Genomic DNA, 21,697 nt, shown 5'->3' with positions numbered 1-21,697 from the left:
AGGGCTTTAAAAAAAAATGTTGCTATAGCGATATAATATAAGAATATGTGTAACAGGTTCTCTGACTTCCTAGCTTTCACTTTTAAAAGGTCATTACCCGGGCCCAGCGGGACATATTATCATTCCGCCGGGCCTGTAAGAGCTGTTCCTCCAGGCGTTTGGTGATTGAAGGGGGCGGTGCCATGTCGGCCTCCCACCTTTGGGGTGGGGAAGGTTCTCCCCACCACTGCACCTTGTTAATTTGTTTTATTATTTGTATATTGATTTTAGTTTTTGTTTTTATCGATTTTAATTGTTCACCGCCCAGAGCCCCTGGGGATGGGCGGTATATAAATTGAATAAATAAATAAATAAAATTAGTATAACAAAAGTATAACAATAAAAACTTCTGGTCTAGGGTAAATGCATGTTTGTGTCACCAAAAGTATTATAATTTTCAGCATATCTGCCAGAATTTTTAGGACAGGATTCCAAATTTCTAGAAACACAATTTGGGTTTTTTGTGACGTTTGGCTTCAGTTCTAACTTGCCATAACATAACAAGGTTTTTAAATGTGTAAAATTTGTGACCCGCTTGTGTATAGGGCTGATTCCAGCGAATTATGTACAGTGATGTATAGATCTTTACATCCCCTCTATATAGCACTTTGCATTAACTTCTAAAAATATTATTAATGGTTTAATACCTATTGCCAGTGAAAATGAGAATTATTCATGTACTCAAACACCTTAAGTAGAAAGTTAATAGGGGAAAATGCAAACTGGCTTTCACTGGATGCTCAGATTTTTGTGCTTAGATACCCTGGTGCATCTAATCGCTTACATATAAACACATGTATGTGAATTGATCTCAGTGTATACACCTTTTCAGACAACTCATTAGCACCTAAAGACCAGTATAAAACATGGCACCAGGCAGCAGGATAGAAACATTGGGCAATGTTCTTCATAATTTATACCTCTTCTAAGCAAACCCAAAGTTATCCTCAAGCCCTTACAGGTTCTGTGTCTTCATTCGTTCATCTGATAAATTCAGTGAAAATGGCCAGTAGCAACATAGTACCCGTAAGTGCCCTATGCAGTTGGTGATATTGCATCCTGTAGCATATCCTTCCACGTTTGTAGATCCCTTTATTAATGCAATCACAGAAGCTGTCAAACAGCAAAAGCCTACAGTTTCTTTCTTGTCCCCAGAGTCAAGTGTACTCACAGTCTGACTGATTATTTCCTTTCACTTAGAATCTCAGTGTGACATTTCCCTCCCAATGAAACCTTTGCTAAGAGAAAATCTTCATTATGTACTTTTTGTATCTAATGATAATAGAAATATTTTTCCGATGAACATTTCTAGCCATACAATATACAGATTTAAGAAGGGGGCGGGGTAGTTCTTCTCACCAATTTCCCTCTGAAAGATACATTCAAATACTGTAGGCTGGAAAGATAATGAATCATACTACATAGTTCTTTTTCAGTTCCTATTCTAATGTTGTTCCATGGTGCATGCAGGGTTTTTGTCTTATAACAATAGCTCATTTCTTTTTTGCAAAACAGCATGAATATTAAATTTGATGTTATAAAACTTAAAAGATTAAAGTATAATTAGGTTTGGGGACCTAACTCAACAAAACTCTGTTTTGAATACCCCTGGTCTTCAAAATCAAATAAAAAGGTAGTGAAAATCGTTGACTTGGACATGTACAATAACATGGAATATAAAAAGACATGATAGCAGAGTGCCTCTACATGTACTTTATCCTTCTGCCATCTTTATTGGCTTCTCCTGTTATGTAGACACTTTTTGAGAGTACTTTTTTTTCTAAATATTTGCATTTCAAATATCCTTGGCAGCCCAGTGCAACACTCCTGCTAAACAAGCAGCCAAGGCTAACACTGGCATACTGTATTTATGCACAGAATTCTGTGTGCTCTTAGTATCAAAGCAGAAAGTATAATAGTAATGCTAGAAACAAGGGATACTGTAGCATTATTGGCAGCCACTCCCACAGCATGCAAGATAGCTCTTCACCAAAAATGCTTGTGCATTACTAATGTAGGGAGAGCATCAGTCAACCGGTGGTGATACCAGAGACCCAAGATAATATCATAGAATCCAGTTTACATTCCCTCTAGAGCTCAAGGACAAGCATGCTGCCAAGAAAAATCACAGCTCCTCTACCAAGGCAGGTCTGATCCTCTAGCACATATGTTTATGTTGAAGTGTGTGAAGGGACACTCTTGTTGAAAAACAGAGGGGAAGGAATCACATGGACCAGGAAGGATACATACTTATGCAACGGCTGTCAGAAAACAACCATATAATCTGTAGTTCAGTGTTATGCAGGGAGAAAGACTTTTGCATGGGTTTTTAAGAAAAATGCTGAAGTGAATGAAGCTGATAGTCTGTTCCTGTGTGAATGCAAGGTTTAGCATGCTTTGCCATTTCTGTTATAAAATAGGCTCCAGCCTCTTATCCACATCAGGCTTCTGACACGGGGAATGGACAAAAAGAAAGAGGAAAAACTAATCCTCTCATCTTCATATGTGCTCTTTGCCAGTGAAAAGCAGATCCTTTCTGCTGTCTCTCTGTAATTTGACTGTGAGGTTCCTTTGGGTAAAGGCCTTCATTGTTTCTAGAGCAAGGACATTTTCTCATTTATAATACTGAAAGGGAGACTCCCTTGGGTGAGGGGAATAATCTCTGAGAATATTGGGCCAATTGGGGGAGCAGGGAGTTGCAGGTGGGAATGATTTCCTCTTGAATCCAACGTAAATAACTATTCAACGGTTTATTGATCTAGATTAGAGATGGGCACGGTCCACATAATGGACCTAATTTCATCACGAACTTACCCAGTTCGTCCTTCGCGAACACGCGGGCTGTGGGCGCGTGTTTTTCTCATGAAACCGCCGAACATTGGGGCTTTCTGTCCGTGTGTCCATTGGCCCGTCATGCCAGGATTCCCGCTCAAACAATTTCCTCGGCAGCGGTGTGGAGCCACCTTCCCCGTTTGGAACAAACCAATCTTAGCGCAAGAAACCTTGATTGGCAGCTCTGTCAGTCAAACAGAGATCACTAGCCTTTCTGCATAAAAGACAAAACGCGCGAAGCTCCGCTCCATTTTGCTGGCGCGGGGACACGAGTTAGCTTAGCAACTGCTTGCTGTGGGGACGGGTTTTTTTTTTTTTTGTGAGAGCGCGGCTTGTGCCTTGGGGCCTTGGGGCTTCAGTTGCAAGAGAGCTAACTCTTTTCTCCATTCCTGTTTAATTTTTTTCTCCTCCTTTCTATTCTAGTTTTCTTGAGAGCACTTTTAAAAAAAATCCTTTTACCGCACTATCGGGTTACTCTGTTTTCTTTCTGCGTTTTTCGAGTCCTTGGGTTCTTCTCAGGCTTAATCCCCCCTCCCCCCCAAATCTCTTCCTTTTTTCTGGGTTGCCGGTGGGTTCTATTGTGCTCTGACGCCACCCACTCACAGACCCACAGTGGGTGCAAGGCAGCTTTGGGCGTTGTCTGCCTGAGTTCTTGCCTTCTTTCCCCCATGTTCTTTCTTGGCTGCTGATGAGATGCAAGCGGAGGGAGAGTGCTGTTGGGCTCTGTGAAACACCCACTCTCTGATGACCAGCAGCAGGTTTTGGGGGGCTCTGTCTGCTTCACTTCTTTCTAAGCCTTTTTCACTCTCTAAATAGTGGGTGACTTGGGGGGATATTTCCAGCCTGGCTTTTGAGGTGCAGGGGGAAGACTGTTACTGGCCTCTGTGAAACACCCACCCTAGAACCACTGGCAGCAGGTTTTGGGGGGCTCTGTCTGCTTCACTTCTTTCTAAGCCTTTTTCACTCCCTAAATAGTGGATTTGTATTTGTATATTGACGAAATAGTGTAAGGCACATGATGACTGAGCTTTACAAAAATATATTATCCTCCTCCCGACATCCTTGGCACCTTCTAAGTACCTCCTCTTTTTCTTGATATGATTTGTATGCTGACAAAACAGTCTAAGGCACATGATGAGCTTCCTTGATGGACTGCATCACGTTCGGTGAAGTGGGTTTCGTCGGCGACCATCCTGCTCTTGCGAGCGCAAGGGCCCCTCTGAGGGTCAATCCCCAAAGTCCAGTGAGAAGTAGGACAGTGGCCCAGGTCAGCTTGCTTGATAGCAAGCAAGCTGACACACCACATCACTAAGGTGGGACTCGTTGTCCACTGCCCAAAGAGGCTCCCTCTGAACAGGGTAGCATAAGTTTCCTTCCCTCAAGGTGTGGAAGACATCCTTTCCATCCCTCCCGTGCCTTCCATTCCAGCAAGAGGCCTTTGAATTGCTACATGATCATGTTGCGGAGTTGGCTTTCACTCAAGTACGTCCATTCATTTCCCATCATGGAGAGTTGGTCTCCCCACCCCCGGGGAGGGCATCCCTTGTTGATGCAGCCCCATGTAGGTGGGTTTTGTGGGCAGCCGCCTCTCCTGGACAGGAGCACAAGTCTCTCTCCTTCCCCCAAGGGTGGGTAAGGGTCAGTCAGAATAGGGGAGGGGAAGTTGTTGTTTGTCTCTTTGGAAAAGTGATAATCGAGGAGCGTTACATGAGAACCTTTGGTGGGGAAAGTCAACTGAAGTGAAAATCTGTGGGAAAACCAAGGCCTTTTCTGACTCGAACTGGTTCTCGAACCGGGCCTGGTCCATTAAAAGTTCGTGGACCGTGGTCCATGGAAGCCCACGAACCCCGAACCATCCATAGGCAAATGCCGGTCCGTGCCCATCTCTAATCTAGATAGATTACTGTGGTAGTTCAAGGAAAAATGTTAGACAGAATAAGCACAACTTAAACTAAAATAGAAATATCTGTGCATATCCCTATTCTACATGCTTGAATCAAATTCTCTCTGCCCACACTGAGTTTTCATTCATCTTATAGTCTCCCTGATGCCTGTGTCTGGGGATTCAACCTCCTGTAGGAGGTATTGTTATCATTAAGATGATACTCATGCATTTATCATAGACAATTGTATTGGAATCCCTTTGTTCTCATGCCATATGACTTGGTTCTGATCCAGAAAATAAGAGTGAGTCATAAGTGCTTGGCCAACTGTTCCAGTAGCTGTAGTAGAACACTTGGTTTGCTAAGGTGGTTTTGCTCCCCATACTGCTCCCCAGTACATAATGACAGTATAATTGTATTTGGGGGTCTGTGACCAGTAGAGCTTCCTTAACACAAAATGCATACTTACCTTTGTTCTGAGTGTAGAAAATACTAGCTCAAACATTTGAGTAAAGGGGAAATCCTTAAGCCATACCTGGTTTCTACATTTCAGGAGGAGAGTTGTATTATCAACAGCTATTCCCACAGCATCCAGGAAAATTCTGCACCAGTGATGTCTGTGCAGTAGCCATGTTGGGATGGCTCCAGTGGTAATAGCAGGGTCCCATAATGGGCCATGGTGTTAAGCTCTGCACATGTGGGATTATTTGGAGGAGTAGACCTACAGTCGTCATCTGAGATGATCTTCCCCTCATTAGAGGGCCCCTCACTACTTGCACATCATCTTCAGGTGTTGGACAGGCTCTGATCATATGAGTCCAACTCTGCCATTCTCCTGCTAAACTGCAAGCTCTGACCAGTTGTTTTACTGCCAGTATCTTACTATAGGTGCATTATGCTGGAATATAATTCTGTTTCATGCCCTGGCATTTAATCGCAATCCTGGGTTCACTCAGTTCTTCAAGTGGGGAAGAAATGTGCATTTAGAAGATAAAATTGAATGAAATGTCTAAGTTCTGAAATTCTGATGTGGAGAAATTATTTTAGGGTTATGGTAGCTTGTTGGACTGAATCCATAATTGTCTTTCTAACATGTTAATTTGCTGGTAAGTTGTTTACACCTGTTTTTTTAGCAAAAGCTATGATGACCTAACAGAAAGAAAAGCCAGGTAATGCATTCTGTTACAGCCAAATGAAATAAAACAAAATACTGTGCTAGTTTCCATATCTTTCAGAGCTCTTCATCAGGCTAGATATTTTAAAAACGTAGAGACAAGGAGAGGGAAAGAAGTTGCAGACAGCGGTCTTAAGCTTTCTGGTCAGCACCCTATGTAGAATGTCAGACAGAGTTGAATAAAAATATGTTATTGAATGGAGCTGGAGGTATTATTACTTTGTATTAGAGACTGGCACGAACCGAATACAAACCAAAATTAAGCACGAACCAGGATGGTTCGTGGTTCATGAACCGGCGGTTCATCAGAGTCCATTTCTGATGAACCACCACGAACTTTAGGCTGGTTTGTTTAGTTTGTTTTTTGGTTCATCACTGCAGACAGCCTGGTGCTAATCAATCAGTTTCTTAGGTAACAGGGGATGAACTTCCTGCAGACCTTCTGCTGACCCAGAAGTGGCCTTCTGCTGGCCCGGAAGTGACAATATGCTGACCTGGATGTGATGTTTTCACGTACCAAATGTACCAGTTTGCGAACCAGGGCAGGTTCGTGGAAGTTCATGGTTTGTGAAATACAACAAACCACGAACCACACAGTTCATTTTTTTATAGTTCGTGCCCATCTCTACTTTGTTTCTTCAGCCTTTGGGGTAGAAGAAAGGAAGCTTCCAACTGAAAATATAAAATTAGTCCTCGATTAAATGTCTCGTTTATATCAAAGAGAACACACCGCTTAAAAGACCAAGGGCAAAGGGAAAATATGATTGTTTTATTAACAAAGCTGGCTACAGATGCTGAAATATTTTGATTATCTGTTGAGCTTTTGATTATGTAATGTGGAAGTACACATGATTGTGAGAGCCAGTGTAATTTTGTGGTTAAAGTGTCAGACTAGGATCTGGGAGACCCGAGTTTGAATCCCCAATTTGCCATGGAAGCTTGTTTGGTGACCTTGGGCAAGTCACACAGTTTCAGCCTAACCTACCTCACAGAGTTGTTGTGAGGATAAAACGGGAAAGGAGAATGTTGTAAGCCACTTTGGATCCCCATTGGGAAGAAAAAGCAGAGAAAGTATATAAATAATAATACTGCCAGAGGTAAGAGCAGGTACCTAACACCATATTTTGCTTGCTTCCTTGGACAGTTGGCCTTATATCTGTTTTCAGGCTTTCCAGTCAAAGTTCCTGATTTGTACAAAAAGAGAACAGGATAGTCCCATGAATAAGAGCTTTTTCCAGAACTTCTTTGTTGTAGTGAGCTAATGTTTTTTATTTGGTCATTAGGCACTGCTATAGTGCTGTTTGCTGTGCTAACAACATAATATTAACACCTAAAGACAAATTAGATACATTACTTCAAAGCCAAAGAATAGAAAAACCATCCAAGGAAGGTGCAATATTAACAGACCTCAACACTTTAACTGTAGTGAACATCCACAAACACTTTCTCTATTAAATGCATTCACATATATTTAAAAATTCTTGTCCTTTAACATCTGAATCCTAGAGATACAAGGATCATTAATAGTACAGCAAATGGTGTCTACCAGTTTAGTTAGAGTGGTGCCCCATAGAAAAGGGCATCCTAATTGTGCTACGGGTCATTGTGTGAGTAAGATGAACAGTTTTGATAAGAAGGCCAAGAGGACACAGTGTAGGTACTTAGTCACAAATATTCTCCAGCTCATAAAGTCACTACCATGAAAATCCTTTTGCCCTCACGAAAGCAAATGTTTTCCCTAATCAGATTTGAAAATCGCTTCTGACAAAATTTGTCTTAAAAGTGAAATAAAGCATATACAAGAGTCGCTGTAAAAGTTTATGGCACTTCAGGGTAAATCTGTTGGCTCTCCCAAAACAGGCATCATCTGTTTTCCATTTATCCACACCTGAGCTAATATCATTTCAAGTGGGTGGCCGTGTTGGTCTGTAGTAGAAGAATAGGATTTTGGTCCAGTAGCACCTTGCTACAGAATCCAAATCTTGCTGAGCTGATATAGAAGCTGAAGGATTATTAGACCTGGGAGCATAGCTAAAGAAGGCTGTGAGGAAAATTTATTACGGAGATGGATGGATTTGCTTTTTTGCGGCACCTGTACATAGTTCTGCACATGTACATAGTTCTGACACTGAAATTAAGCAATTACAGAGTGTGAGTTTGTATGATTTGTTGAGATCAGGCAGTCTGCCTGTGGTAGGGATCCCATTCCCCCAGTGAGGATCCCCTGCTCCCAGCCTCCACACCCCTCACCTGGCTGGTGGGAGGAAAGGTGCAGGAACAGGTTAAAATGATGTGGAAGTGATCCGAAGCACTGTGCACATGAGTGAGGTAGGTTCTCCTGGTGTACCTCCTGGTGCCTCCCATCCCCTGGTTTGAGCCCTGGGGGACCTGGCAATCCTAGCCTGAGGACACGATGTAGATTCTTATTTAAGCCCTAATTTTATTTCCCCTGAGGAGTTCAAAATGGCAGCTTACTGTTCCTTTGGAGCCCAGCATCACTCGGCCTGTACTCAGAGGAAATCACGTGGGCGGGGCCAAAACCAACGTGACCTCTTTTTAGCCCTACCGGAACACCATTCCTGTGCGTTCCGGCTTCAAATGAGCCCTGGTTTTATTACATTTTTATTCTACCTTTTCCCCTTTACGGAACTCAAAGCAGTGTAAATAGGAACCTCGGAAGTCCAGGAACAGACTAGACCCAGAACTTTTAGTGTCAGTACCCCAGCCTCACTCACTCCATCCAGCATGGCTATGTGTATGTCCTCAACATCCACAGCAAGTCATTGTGTGCTGATGATTTAAATAGAATCTTCTCATCAGTTTAAAGTTTAAAAGGATGAGATTCTTAATGAAAAGATAATTTTACATGCATTATGATACCATCAACTGGGATTTTCCATTAGATAATTAACAGACATCAGGATAGTTCTGGGCTATTGTGCTGTAGGATGCATTATATAATTGAATCAGTGCTTTATTTTGAAAGTTATGAATGAATACTGTGAATGATATATGTTAGTTTCCATGTTTGTGATACTAAATAAATAATTATAAATCCTAAAGGAGTTCTCAAAGCAGATTAATATTCTGAACCAAGATATCTGTCAAAAGTTTGTGTCTGTTGTTTAGAAAAACCTTGCTTATATTACCCCTGAACTAATTTTTCATTCAAAACACACTCAAACACTTAGAAAGTATTCTCTGAATTGTCGGAGGCTTTCTTAGAGCAGCCTCATTTTAATTGGGAAAGCAAATGAGAACTCTTGACTTATTTGTTGCTCATTTGTTTTATTCACTTAATCATCACAGAGTAGTGCATTCTTTCCTGCCCATCCAGTTGATAGGTTGTCTGTATAAATCAGTGGTAAATTGTATGATGACAGGCTGGCTAGTTTATTTCCATGCTTAATAAGAGGCTGTTCTAAGGAATCAAGAAGATTGTCCCAAAGAATCAGGACTGAAAATTGTGAGACCTAAAAAAAGTGGGTTTGGTGTCTTTGTAGCCAGCTTTGTTCTTCATCAAGACCTACAGTTCATGTGTACTTAGAGGCTGCAGTTACCTGGATATGTGTTTTTTTGTATGTTTTCCTCTAGGATTGCCCACAGTTGTTCCCTACAGAAGAGATTCTGATCCCTGTTGGTGAGGTGAAGCCCATCACACTGAAGGCCAGAAATTTACCCCAGCCTCAGTCTGGCCAGCGTGGTTATGAGTGTGTCCTCAGCATCCAAGGCGTGATTCATCGTGTGCCTGCTCTTCGCTTCAACAGCTCAAGTGTCCAGTGCCAGAATAGCTCAGTAAGAGCCTCAGCTTGTGGCAAGAGGGGCAGGGGTGTGGGAGAGAGTAAGGAGGAGGCAGATTGTGTGTAAAAAATGTGGAAAATAAAGGGCAAGTATGTATGACATTATATGAGAACCAAGGCAAACACAGTTCATGATCTTGTGGAGTGAGGTAACAGAGTGATGCTGTCAGAGTAAGGTGGGGTAAAATAATAATAATAATATTTGATTTATATACTACCGTTCAGGACAACTTAACGCCCACTCAGAGCAGTTTACAAAGTGTGTTTTTATTATCTTCAGGGCAATCAGCCTATGAGGTGAGTGGGGCTGAGAGAGCTATGAAAAGCTGTGACTGACCCAAGGTCACTTAGCTGGCTTCAAGGAACCAAGATGTTCTGCTTCACTTTCTCAGGTGAAACTAAAATATAGCAAGGGACCAAAGCATATGAACAGGGACTTTCTTAGCCCCTGGCAGGTTTCCAGGTGATTACAATGGATGATGTACACCTAGGTTAGCATTTGAAATAATGACCTTGCTAGGATTTATATGATAATTTATTCCAAAAAAATTATCAACAGACCCTATTTATTAACAGGGTTTCATTGTAATCCTAAACAGAGTTACACCCTTCAAAGCCTATTGACTTCAATAGACTTAGATGTGTGTAACACAGTTTAGGATTTTACTGTCTGTCTCTTACTTTCAACATGTCTTCGGCCTTTGATGAAACTAGAGATTGAAGCATCTCGATTACTTTAGAACAGCAGTTCATTTATTTATACAATACTCCAACAAAGCTTTGCCCTACTATGTAAGACTTGTGCATCCTGTGGAAGACTTGTGGGAAGTAATGTCATGTGGGTGTCATAGCTTGTTCCAAAGCGACAAGGAAAACCAATTTAGTTCAGTGATTTTTTTTGGTCTGACAAGTTAAACAAATATTCAGTAAATAGAAAGTCTCCCAGGAGTAGGTAAATGAACCTCCAAGTATGGGGCATTTACTTCTTGCATCCATTCATCATGACTGCCCATTCCTTAATGCCACAGCAGGCTGTTGCATTGCACAATACTAGCTTTTCTGTCTTGTCTCTTTTTTTTTTCTTTTGCAAATGTGAAATGTCTTTTATGATCCTTGATCATTGGAGGCATAACTTACTCATGTTTTTCCTCATCTTCAAAGAACTGAAGTGGCAGGCACTTGGAGATGGAGCAAGTATGCATGAAGTAATAGTGTAGAAGGCAAAGGGAAAAGCATCAGGAAGCATTATTCTAGGAGATGAAGGGGGGTGGTGGTTAAACTAATCCTGAATTCCAGGCGGGAATGTGCTACAGGCAAGTGAGGTGTTTAATTAGAATCCTGGCCTTAGAAGAGATCTTTTATCTGTCAGCTTCCCGTCTGTGACTGTGGGGGGTCAGGAAAGGGGGGTTGAGGTGGGGAAGTGACAAAGGTGTTAAGGCAAAGCTAATTCACACAGGAGAGATAAAGAGAATTGCAGGCCTCTTATCAGGGAACTGTCAAATTCCAGGCTGCAGCAGCATGATAAAATGTATAATACTGGAAAGCTGCCTGTTGCTGGGAGAAGGAGCAGGGATGAGAGTGAGAGAAGGAAGGAATGAAAAATACCCTCCCTGAAAAAACCACAACCAACAAGGGCCACTGCATTCTTGACTGTAGAGAAACAAGGCTTTGGATGATTTGATTGGAGTAGCCAAATGGACAAGAATGATGTTGGAATCAATCCATCCAGTCTGGACAATCAGTTTTTACTGCATCTCCAAGTGCTGTAAGAAGAACTCTTTGTTGTTTTGAAGACTCAGAATTTATTTTTTAACCCAGAAATGACCCCAAATGATATATTATTGAATCAACTGGTGGTTTAACTTTGCTGTAAGTTGTTCCTTGGGCATTTAGAAGAAAAGTAAAAGAAGCAAAGGAAGTCAGATTGTGCTGTAATCTAGTATTGTAATCATGTGCAATAATAAAGCTGGACAGGAGGATGGAATGCCCAGGTATTGTACTCAGGTCTCCTCTACAGCATTCACTTTTAAGTTAGGTGGCTCCCATAGCTTTCCAGGAGCCTGAAGGCCAAGGTTTTAGGGGAAGAGTTCTGTCTCAGTGATAGAACACATGCCTTTCATGTGGAAACTCTGCAGTACAATCCCTGGCATTTGTACTTAAAAAATAATGGTGGTTATTTGAAAGACTCTTACCGACATGAGATTCCAAAGATCTGCTGCCAATCAGAGTAGACAGTACTGAACTTGATGAACAAATGGTTTGACCTTGTATAAAGCAGCTACATATGCTTAAGTTATCAGAGGCCTGTATTCAATAGTTGATTTTATTTTAAAACTACCAATAAAATATATCATTTCCTTAATACTGTGCCTCTGTTTTCTGGGACATAATAACATGAATAGGAGAGACTAAAAAAGCTATGAAACTACCTGAATAAGAGAGCCTTAAAATGCTATGAGTTTCCTATGTGGACAATTTTTCCCATGTAAGAAAATGTGAAAATCTCTCCTAGATCATCGCATATAGTGGTCACTACAGCCAGTAGTTTCTAAGCATATAAAACACTCCTGTTTGACTCCTTTTCAACTGCTTAAATAATTAATCAGTAAGAACTCAAAATAATCCAATCCTCCCCTGCCCTTGAGAGTATGTTCATACTGCTCCCTTGTTCTGATAGAACCTGAATCCACAGTGTTGAATAATGAATGGGCTTTGTGACAGCCACAAGAAAAAGACTTGGATGGCTCTGCTTCACTAGCCTGTATAGGCTCATATATAACTCTTTAGAATGCTCTCTGGAATGCATTTGTTTATCATAATCACAACCTCACAAACAGCTGGGAAGTATAAAATGGATAGTATAATAAGAACTGGTCACAAAAGAGGAAGCCCTACTCCACAGACTTCAGCCTCTAATGCTATTACTTCTTGTCTGCTTACATTTTATCCTATAACATTTTTGCCCTTGACTGTGCACCTCAGAGTTACTTCATAAATCATACACATTTCCAATTAGTGTCCTTACAGCCAAAATGACACTTATGCAGATATGCAAATTATAAAATGTTCGGTCTTCATGACAATGAGCTTCATAAGAACATTTGAAGAGCTCTAGTGAATCAGATCAGTGGTTCACCTAGGCCAGCAACCTCTTTCACAGAGTCACAAACCAGTTACCTTGGAAGGCCAACAAACAGAGAACAGAAGCCAAGGCCTTCATTTTCTTGTTGAGAAATAGGCCTTATTAAGGCAGATGGAGGACTTCCCAAATAGACTATGAGCAAGAATATGCTGGACAAACCACATCTTAATACTCTTACCAGATAGACACCAATTCTTCCAGGTCTTGAATACCATTACAATACTCAAGGAAACATTTGGTGATAAAAGGAGATGGGAGATTGCAGTTCTTATTGGCAGGGCTCTTTATAGGGTTGTTTTGGCCTTAGAGGGAGGACTTATTGGGGCCTGTTCCAGAAGCAGCCACTTGGCAACTTGATACCGCATGACTTGCATGACTCACCTGTGCCTGACTGCTTGTTATGATTCAACAGCAGCCCCCTCCCCAAAAGCTCGTGTAATGTAGCACTTAGAGTTTCAGGGTAGGATCAGGGAGACCCAGGTTCAAAGCACCACTCTGCTGTGGAAGCTCACTGGGTAACTTTGATCCATTCACACACTCTTAGCCTAACCTACCTCTCAGGTTTGTTGTGAGGATAATATGGAGGCAAGTAGAATGATGTTCGCTGCTTTGGATCCCCTTTCTGGAGAAAGGCAGTGTATAAATGAAGTAATATAGATGAAAATGGGGGAGCAGATAAAAAATAAGTTGTTTAGTGGGTTTGAAGGAGAATGGGTATAGGAAAAGAATACCAGGAGGAGGGATATATGGAGGCTGCCAGGAGGAGAAAAAATCATGTGGGGAAAGAGATATAAGAAAAAGTGAAGTACCACTAACAAGTCCTTGCAGGCTCTCCACCATGCAACTGGGCCCAGCTCAGCCAGTAGCACACAACTGGGCCACAGAGAGAGGCTGCGGGGGGCAGGGGGGGGGAGAAGACAGAGGGGCAGACAAAGAGTGCAAACCTAAGCAGAGTTACATCCCTCTAAGTCTATTGAAGTCAATGGGCTTAGAAGGGTGTAACTTCTAAATTTGGGTGGGAAGGAGAGAAAGAAGCAGGAAAATGGGAGTGACTATGGGGTGGCAGGGAAGGGAAAGAGGACATGGTGGAGGAGGGGGGGAAAGAGATGCCCTCTGAAAGTCCTTGTGGGTCCCCCACTTGTAATCACATATTTTTTATTATATATTATGGAGCAGCACAGTGTTGCACTCATATTGCTTTTTAGCATTCACTTTTTTCATGAGTTCTGAAATTAGTGATGACGGCTTATTGGGCAAATCAAGATCTGCATGGTGAGAACAACCTGCATGGATTAGGTCATTAATTTATAACTTCTCTTCAGGTCTCTTGACTGATTTATTTTGGAAGGATGTGTGTCCCACCATGCAGGTGACGTAAATAAATGACTGATAATTGTCTTGTCATTCAACATCTTGTCTCGCATTCCTAAGCAATATACTGTTAAAATGCAAATAAACAAACAATAGGCCTTCCCCTAGTCCTTCTCTCACTTTCATACAAAAAGCATCATTAATATATTGTCTTTATCCTATAGTATCTCTATGATGGAATGGACATCAGTAACTTAGCAGTAGATTTTGCTGTGGTTTGGAATGGAAACTTCATCATTGACAACCCAGAGGATCTGAAAGGTAACAATTTCTTAACGCATTTGATGTCTTTTTGTTACACTGGTATTATGAGCTAGATAGATATCTGATGAGGACATTTAGAGCTTCTGTGTTTCTGAAAGTCCTGTGGTACTGCCATATTTTTATTTGTGGCTTACTGATAACTATATAATTAAAATGGATTTTGTAATGCAAAATAAAACCCTTTTTTAAAAATCCACAGTCTTATAGCCCTTTTTCACTCAGATGCCCTGAACATGTTCCAGGAAGATTTTGTATGCCATCTCCTGAAACAGCCCACAGTGTTTGTGTGGACTGTCAATTGTGTCCAGTTCTTAATCTCTCTATCTTTCCCCACAGTGATTGTGTAACAATTCTGCGGGGAAAGATGGAGAGATTAAGAATTGCACAGGCATATGTGGATATATATTTAATATTTATTTATATATGTTATTTATAGTCCACATTTCTCACTGCAACTCAAGGTGGATTATATAGAATATGTCAATATGATCAACCACTTCAACATTCAATAAAGCTGAAATGTGAAAACAAGCAGGAATCTGATACAAAGCTGAAAAAATGCTGAAATAAAGCATAAGCACATTGATATGACATATTAAACAACATGGAACTATCCAGTAGGAGCATACTTAGAGTGACATGCAGTACACAATAATATACTACAGGCAGTACATAGTGGTATACTTATCCCTTACCAATGCAGCTCTCTCAACTGTTTTCTTACAGCACAACCCTATTACCTGTGTAGGATGGCCTTTCTGAATAATTTGGTTTCGAGCAGTTTGCAGAAAGCTAGGAGAGTGGGAGATCTCCTGACCTCTTCAGGCATGCCATTTCACATGATGGGGGCCACCACAGAGAATGCATGTATATGAGCAGCTGCTGGTTTTGCCCAACTGCAGGGTGGCACCTGCAGAAGGCTGAAGTTGCCATGGCAGAGCATCAGGAAAGATGCAGTCCTGCAGATATGAGGGAAGGCCATGAAGCATTTTTTATGTGATAGCCAAAACCTTGAACTGAATAATAATAACAACAACATTCAATTTATATACCACCCTTCAGGACAACTTAACGGCCACTCAGAGCAGATTACAAAGTGCGTTGTTATTATCCTCACAACAATCATCCCATGAAGTAGGTGGAACTGAGAGAGCTCTGACCCAAGGTCACCCAGCTGTCTTCAAGTGGAGGAGTGGGGAATCAAACCCGGATCTCCAGATTAGTGCCCTGCCACTCTTAACCACTATACCAAACTGAGCCCCATAACTGATGAGTATTCAATGGAGTGACTGCAGAATGGTCCTTCTAGCTCCTTATAATAACTGAGCTGCGGCATTCTGTACCAACTGGAATCTCCAAATTGATTTTGGGGGGAGACCTACGTAGAGTGCATTACAGTAAACAAGTCTCAATGTTACCATGCTGTGAATCCAGATGGCCAAATCAGCTATCAAGGTGGGGGGCCATCTTCTAGGCTAGACTGAGTTTGTAGTGGCATTAAGTTGCTTTTCTCGTAGCAGTGCTGGATCCAGTTTAAACCCCCTAAGTTCTTAAATATATAAACCACACATTTTTCCAGAAATATATTCAAAAGGACATAAAATATTAAGTAATAAATGCAAAATAGAAACATTAGAAGTCTACAATTAAAAGTTAAGACTTTAAAGCAAGTGAAACCAAGAATTCGCAGCCTCAGTTAAAAATACAAACCTGTCCTGTATAGCCAACAAAGGCGAAGCACTTTCAGATCCAAAAATTTTTTAGGTTCCAACTAAAGGATAATGGACAAAGCAGCAGACATATCTCCCAATACGTAATGTTTCTCATGAGGGCTGCTATTGTGAAAAGTCTCCATGTCTTCAATCACAACTGAGTAAAAGGCAGAGCGTAATGCAGGGCCTTCCCAGCTGAACTCAATGAATGAGGAGAAACCTAACTGTAAAAGGAAGCAGGGTGATACTTTAAAGAAAAAACAGATACTCATAAAGCCATTGTGCACTTCTCTTGTCTGAGTTTCTCCCTGCACATATTGTATATGACCCTTAATGTTTAAGGATGACCTACCTGTGGGTATTAAAGAGATTTGTCACTCTCCATGACTTGCTGCAAGTGTGACATCTTTAACCTTCTAAGGCTCTCATTCAAAGACTTCAGTGAACTTAGAAGGGTGTAACTCTAGGATTGCACTGACAGACTCTTTTCTGCATCATGTTAGTTTTATAAAACTGGAAGGTTGAAGAGACACAGTAAGTTATTTAGACAGTTAAATTCTATTTGAGGTAGAATTTTCTTTATTTAAACTATAAACCATAACATAATAGCTATAAACAATAAACACAGAGAATAAGAAAAACAGAACATTCTAAACATAAGACACATTAACAATACATATCTCTATATAATTAAAAAGAAAAAAACCCTAAATTATACTACAGGTTGAGTTCCGGTTTTCTCCGCAACAAGGATATATCATTTCTAGCGTCACACATTCTAGGTTAGTCACAAAACCCCTCTTTTTTCTATTGTTCATGTTTCTTAATCTATAAATCCAGATGTCATCAAATCCTTGTTATCCATTTCATGCAAAAAGTCGATAAAGGGTTTACATTCAGTCAAAAAGTTAACTAATGTCCTTTCTCTAATCGATGTAGCAAGTTTTGCCATTGACGCAAACACCAAAACTTATGTCCACCGTTCCTCTTCTGTAGGCAATGTTGGAGTTTTCCAGTTTTGTGCAGTTAAATTCTATTTGAAAGAAAACACAGTTCATGGTATGTGTGTTTATCCCATAAGTGTGCTTTGTTTCTGGTAAACACTTTTTGAATTGTTTCAAAACCCTTCAAAATCTGTTTCACCAGAAGTAACAAAGGGGCAAAGCAACCTGCATGAGCATCTTTAAACCCCCTTTCAACTCTCAAAAAATGATTATCTGTTTCTGGAGATTTGAGACAGACAGACAGATTTGAACTGGTTTTAGATAAACGTATTACAAACATTTATCATTAAAGATTCCAGTTGTAAAGATTGTCTATAACTGTCCAAATATGACTGACCAAAACTGAAATGTAAGTGTATTAAAGAAAGGTTTGGGCAAGACAGACTGTCACATACCATGGCAAGATTGTCCATAGTTGTCTATGCAATAACTTGAAAGGTTGTGTTCTTCATACCCTTCTTGGGCTTCTTTTCCATTATGGTAGAAGCTGGATTTCAACATGATTTTTATGCCACTTTCTATGTCACATGAAAATTCAAAGGGAATTTATTAACAGCATATTTAACCCTCCTTTCTTTGAAATCAGACTCAAAGCTAGTTTCAACTATAATAAAAATATACAATTAAAAAACTATTACCTCTAACAAATAAATATAATTACAAATTAGGTGTCAAAATCCTGAATAATTCCATTGTGTACAACTTGTAGAAACTTAACAAGGTAGAAGCCTTTTTAACAACTTCAGGAAGGCAATTCCATAAAGAAGGAGCAGCCAATAGGTATTGATCTGAGGGGTAGAGCTGCCCCATGGGTTGGTACTGGGGGCAGGCAGTCCTCCATGTATGGGGGTCCCAAGCAATGATGAAGGACTTTAAAGGTAGCAACCTGCACCTTGAATTGGACTCAGAAACAAACTATCAACCAGTGTAGAGATCTCAAAACAGGCGCAACATATGCCAAGCAACTGGCCCTAGCTCATAAGAAGAATGCTGCTTTTTGTACCCATTGGAGTTTCTAAATTGTCTTGAAAGGCAACCCCATGTAGAACTTGTTATAATAGTCTAAAAGTTACTATTGCATGGATCAACACGGCCAGATTCACTGGGTCCAAAGGGGGCCAGCCTCTGAACTAGATGTAAGTAACTGGTAGACAGCACTTTTTGCTACCACTGCAAATGTTTCTCCAGTAAAAGAAATGGGTCTACAACCACCTCCAAGCTCTTAAGCGGGTCCAACAGGGACAAACTTATCCCTTTTTTAATTAATGGGAAATTCAGTTAGGCCATTATGTGATTCTCTTGATTATGGTAATACTAAACCCCCATTAGAAACAGAACAGAAAAGGTACTTTACATAGGGGTGTAAAAGAAGATTAGCATAGACGCCAAAAGCTAAATTATGGTATATTCTTTTTTTGTGTGTACTTTTTGCTTCAGCAAAGTAGAGACTTAAGTGGTCCACCATATCTACTGATCATGGTACAACGCTAGTTTGAAAGTCTTTAAAAATGAGGATTTCTGAATAAGGCAAGGCAATCATAATTGAACCAATCAAAAATATCAGGGGATGTATATATGTGATTAGGGCTGATTGAAAACAATGAGCTATGATTGGGGAAAATAGTAAATACTAGTAGTAAATCCACACTTACTGGACAAAAAAGAAAACAGTTTAATGATAGCTGCTACACTAAGTGGGATGCTATCAGAGTCAATTATTATATAATTAAAGCTGCAATAATGTACACACTTGCCAGGAGTAAGCTTCATTGAACACAGTGTGGTTTGCTTCTGAGTAAAGATATTTAGACTTGGGCTGCAAATCTGTGGCAGTTCAGATCAAACCAAGACCTCTGAAAGCAGCAGGCTTGTTCTCTGAAATGAATACCCATTAAAGAGTCTGTTTTTTATGGCTGCAAGAACATCCATTTAATGTGTTCCCATTTGTTCCCATCTGAGCTATATTTTGCTTTTGAGTGCTTTTGAAGTTTACTGTGGAACCTGATATATTGGAAATCCTGCCAGGCTCCCTGGGAATGGAGACATTGTTTTCAATGAGGTCTTTCTTGGTTGAAATCAGTGGAGGAAACTAAACAAAGAGGTTTTGAAGGCTGTATTCCAAATCAAGCATGGAAGAAATAATATCTAAGAACATCTGGGGAAAGGTTCAACAGGAAGAAGGGTTTATGTGCCCCTATTGTTCAAACTCTTGTGCGCTAGTAAGGACCTTACATAACCTTGCCCATAGCTTTGAGTTATGTTTTTAGTTGACTCATGCCTGGCACTATTAGCTAATATCTGAAGAGGGAGCCACTAAATCAAAAAGAGAGGTTGAGAGAGCCAGGAGATCTGTGATTGGCTCCTATAATTTTTTTAATTTGAAAATAGCACCATGGAGCCCAGCTCAGAACTTCATAGGAAGGATTAACCCTTTCCTCCCATTCTTTTGCCCTGTCCTGAAATGCCCCTGCAAAGCTTGCATTTGCCCCATTAGGATAAACATGGTAGTAACGTAGTGTAAATGGCAGCTTCCAGTCAGAACAATTGCAAACAGAACATCTTACTGTGCTTTGCTGTAGGGAGCATTTAATTTTCTCCATGCAAGCCCATCAGCTCCTCAGTGGTGACTGGCAGGTAACTTGGGCACAAACCAGCAGAAAAATGCAGAAATGAATGGACCTAGTGTGTACACATTCATGGTTTACGGCCCCTTGCCATTTCTGTTTTAAAATAGATCCAGAATCCCAGCAGTGGGAAATGATAGAAGGAAAACCTATCACCATCCCTCCATGCATCTGCTGTGCAAGGAAGAATTTTAATGGCCTGAAAAATTGGGACCTTTCTACGCTCTGTCTGCTGTTTGGCAATGTGGTTCCCTTGGGAGAGGTCTACTGACTTTGAAAGTTTCATCCCAACTGAATAAGGAGGGGGAAAGTTAGATCCAGAAATGTGGTCTTCATTTTATTGTCTCTCAAACATTCTCCTTTCTGTCTGAAATATGATAATGAGGCTGAGGGTACATTCCCTGAGGATTCAGTCCCAATTGGTTGGGAGACATATAGTACAATCTTAAGAACATTTTAATGGAAGTAGTCTTGAGTAGGATTCTTTGTAAACCAACTTAGGAGTGTCCCCTGTGAGAACGTAAACATGGCCTGCTGAATCAGACCAGTGATCCACCTAGTCTAGCAACCTGCTGCACACAGTGACCAACCACTTGCCTTGGAGGGCCAGAAAATATGGCATAGAGGCCAAGGCCTTCCCCAGATGTTGCCCCTAGCACTGGTATTGAGATGTTTGCTTCCTTTGAATATTGTGGTTCCTTTTAGTTACCATAGCTGGTAGGTACTGATGGATCTATCCTCCAAGAATCTGTCTAATCCCCTTTAAAGTTATCTCTGCTCATGGCCATCACCACTTGCACTAGCAGCAAATTTAGGGTTTACAGGTGCCTGTCAATGGTGGGCAAACTCCCAGCAGTTTTTCCCCTTACCCACCGATCGACAGCAATTGGTGAGAAGTTGCAAGCCATCTAGCAATTGCTCACCCCCAGCAAGTACCTGGGGGAAAACCATGGGGTGTGTGCTCCCAGCAGGCATGACGACATCACTTCCAGAAGGAGCACTCCTGTGGCTAGCGCAATGACATCACTTCCAGAAGTGATGTCATTGCGCTAGCCACAGGAGTGCTCCTGTGCTTTGTACTGGGCTGATTTTGGCCCTAAATGGGCCAATTCTTAAAGAATACTCATCACCTAGAACCTGGGACTGTGCATGTGCAAACGGGAAAGATGAAACAGTAAGAAACACCCCCACCCCCGCCAGTCAGCCCAGAAGACCTGGCAACCCTAAGCAAATTCCACAATCTAATTAGGCATTGAATGAAGAAGTTCCTTTGTCTATCCTGAATCTTTTGCTCATCAGCTTCATGGGATACCTCTGAGTTCTCCCGGTCCACATTCTCTACCCCATACATAATTTTATCTTTTACCCTCTATTATGACTCCCCTGAGTCATCTTTTTCTAAACTGTAAATCTCCATACTCTTCATCCTTTCCTCATCAGAAAGATGCTCTGACCCCTTAAGCAGCTCGATTGCCTTCAAAAACAGTTCCAGCTGGGAATCCAGATGGGAACCTTCATTTCATTGACTTTTTCTGTCTCCACAGTTCACCTGTACAAATGTGCCGCCCAGCGGGAAAGCTGTGGGTTATGCCTGAAAGCAGACCAGAAATTTGAATGTGGTTGGTGCACTGTAGAAGGGAGGTGTACTCTGCGTCAGCACTGCCCCTCTTCTATTGGGGGATGGGGAAGGTGGCTTGACTGGTCAAGCAGGAACGTCAAGTGCTCCAATCCACGCATTACTGAGGTAATATCTAGAGAGACTGTATTTTTTCCTGTTCAGTTTGATTTTTTCTTTGTATATATATATATATATATATATATATATATATATATATATATATATATATATATA

The 21,697-nt window shown here is 41.0% G+C and overlaps 1 protein-coding gene across 1 annotated transcript in view; it reads left to right on the top strand.

Moving 5' to 3' along the window:
- The window catches only part of PLXNA2 (plexin A2), a 546,864-nt gene that overhangs the window by 357,016 nt on the left and 168,151 nt on the right, over positions 1 to 21,697 (top strand). The window contains exons 9-11 of the mRNA XM_054980080.1: positions 9,523 to 9,723; positions 14,406 to 14,502; positions 21,390 to 21,589. Coding sequence (XP_054836055.1) covers positions 9,523 to 9,723; positions 14,406 to 14,502; positions 21,390 to 21,589 — 498 coding nt within the window. The remainder of the gene's footprint in view (positions 1 to 9,522; positions 9,724 to 14,405; positions 14,503 to 21,389; positions 21,590 to 21,697) is intronic.

The sequence above is a fragment of the Eublepharis macularius genome, chromosome 5 (genome assembly GCF_028583425.1).
Source record: "Eublepharis macularius isolate TG4126 chromosome 5, MPM_Emac_v1.0, whole genome shotgun sequence".
In the NCBI taxonomy this organism is placed as follows: domain Eukaryota; kingdom Metazoa; phylum Chordata; class Lepidosauria; order Squamata; family Eublepharidae; genus Eublepharis; species Eublepharis macularius.
Note: the sequence above shows the minus strand (reverse complement) of the source record. Positions and strands in the feature narration are given on the sequence as shown.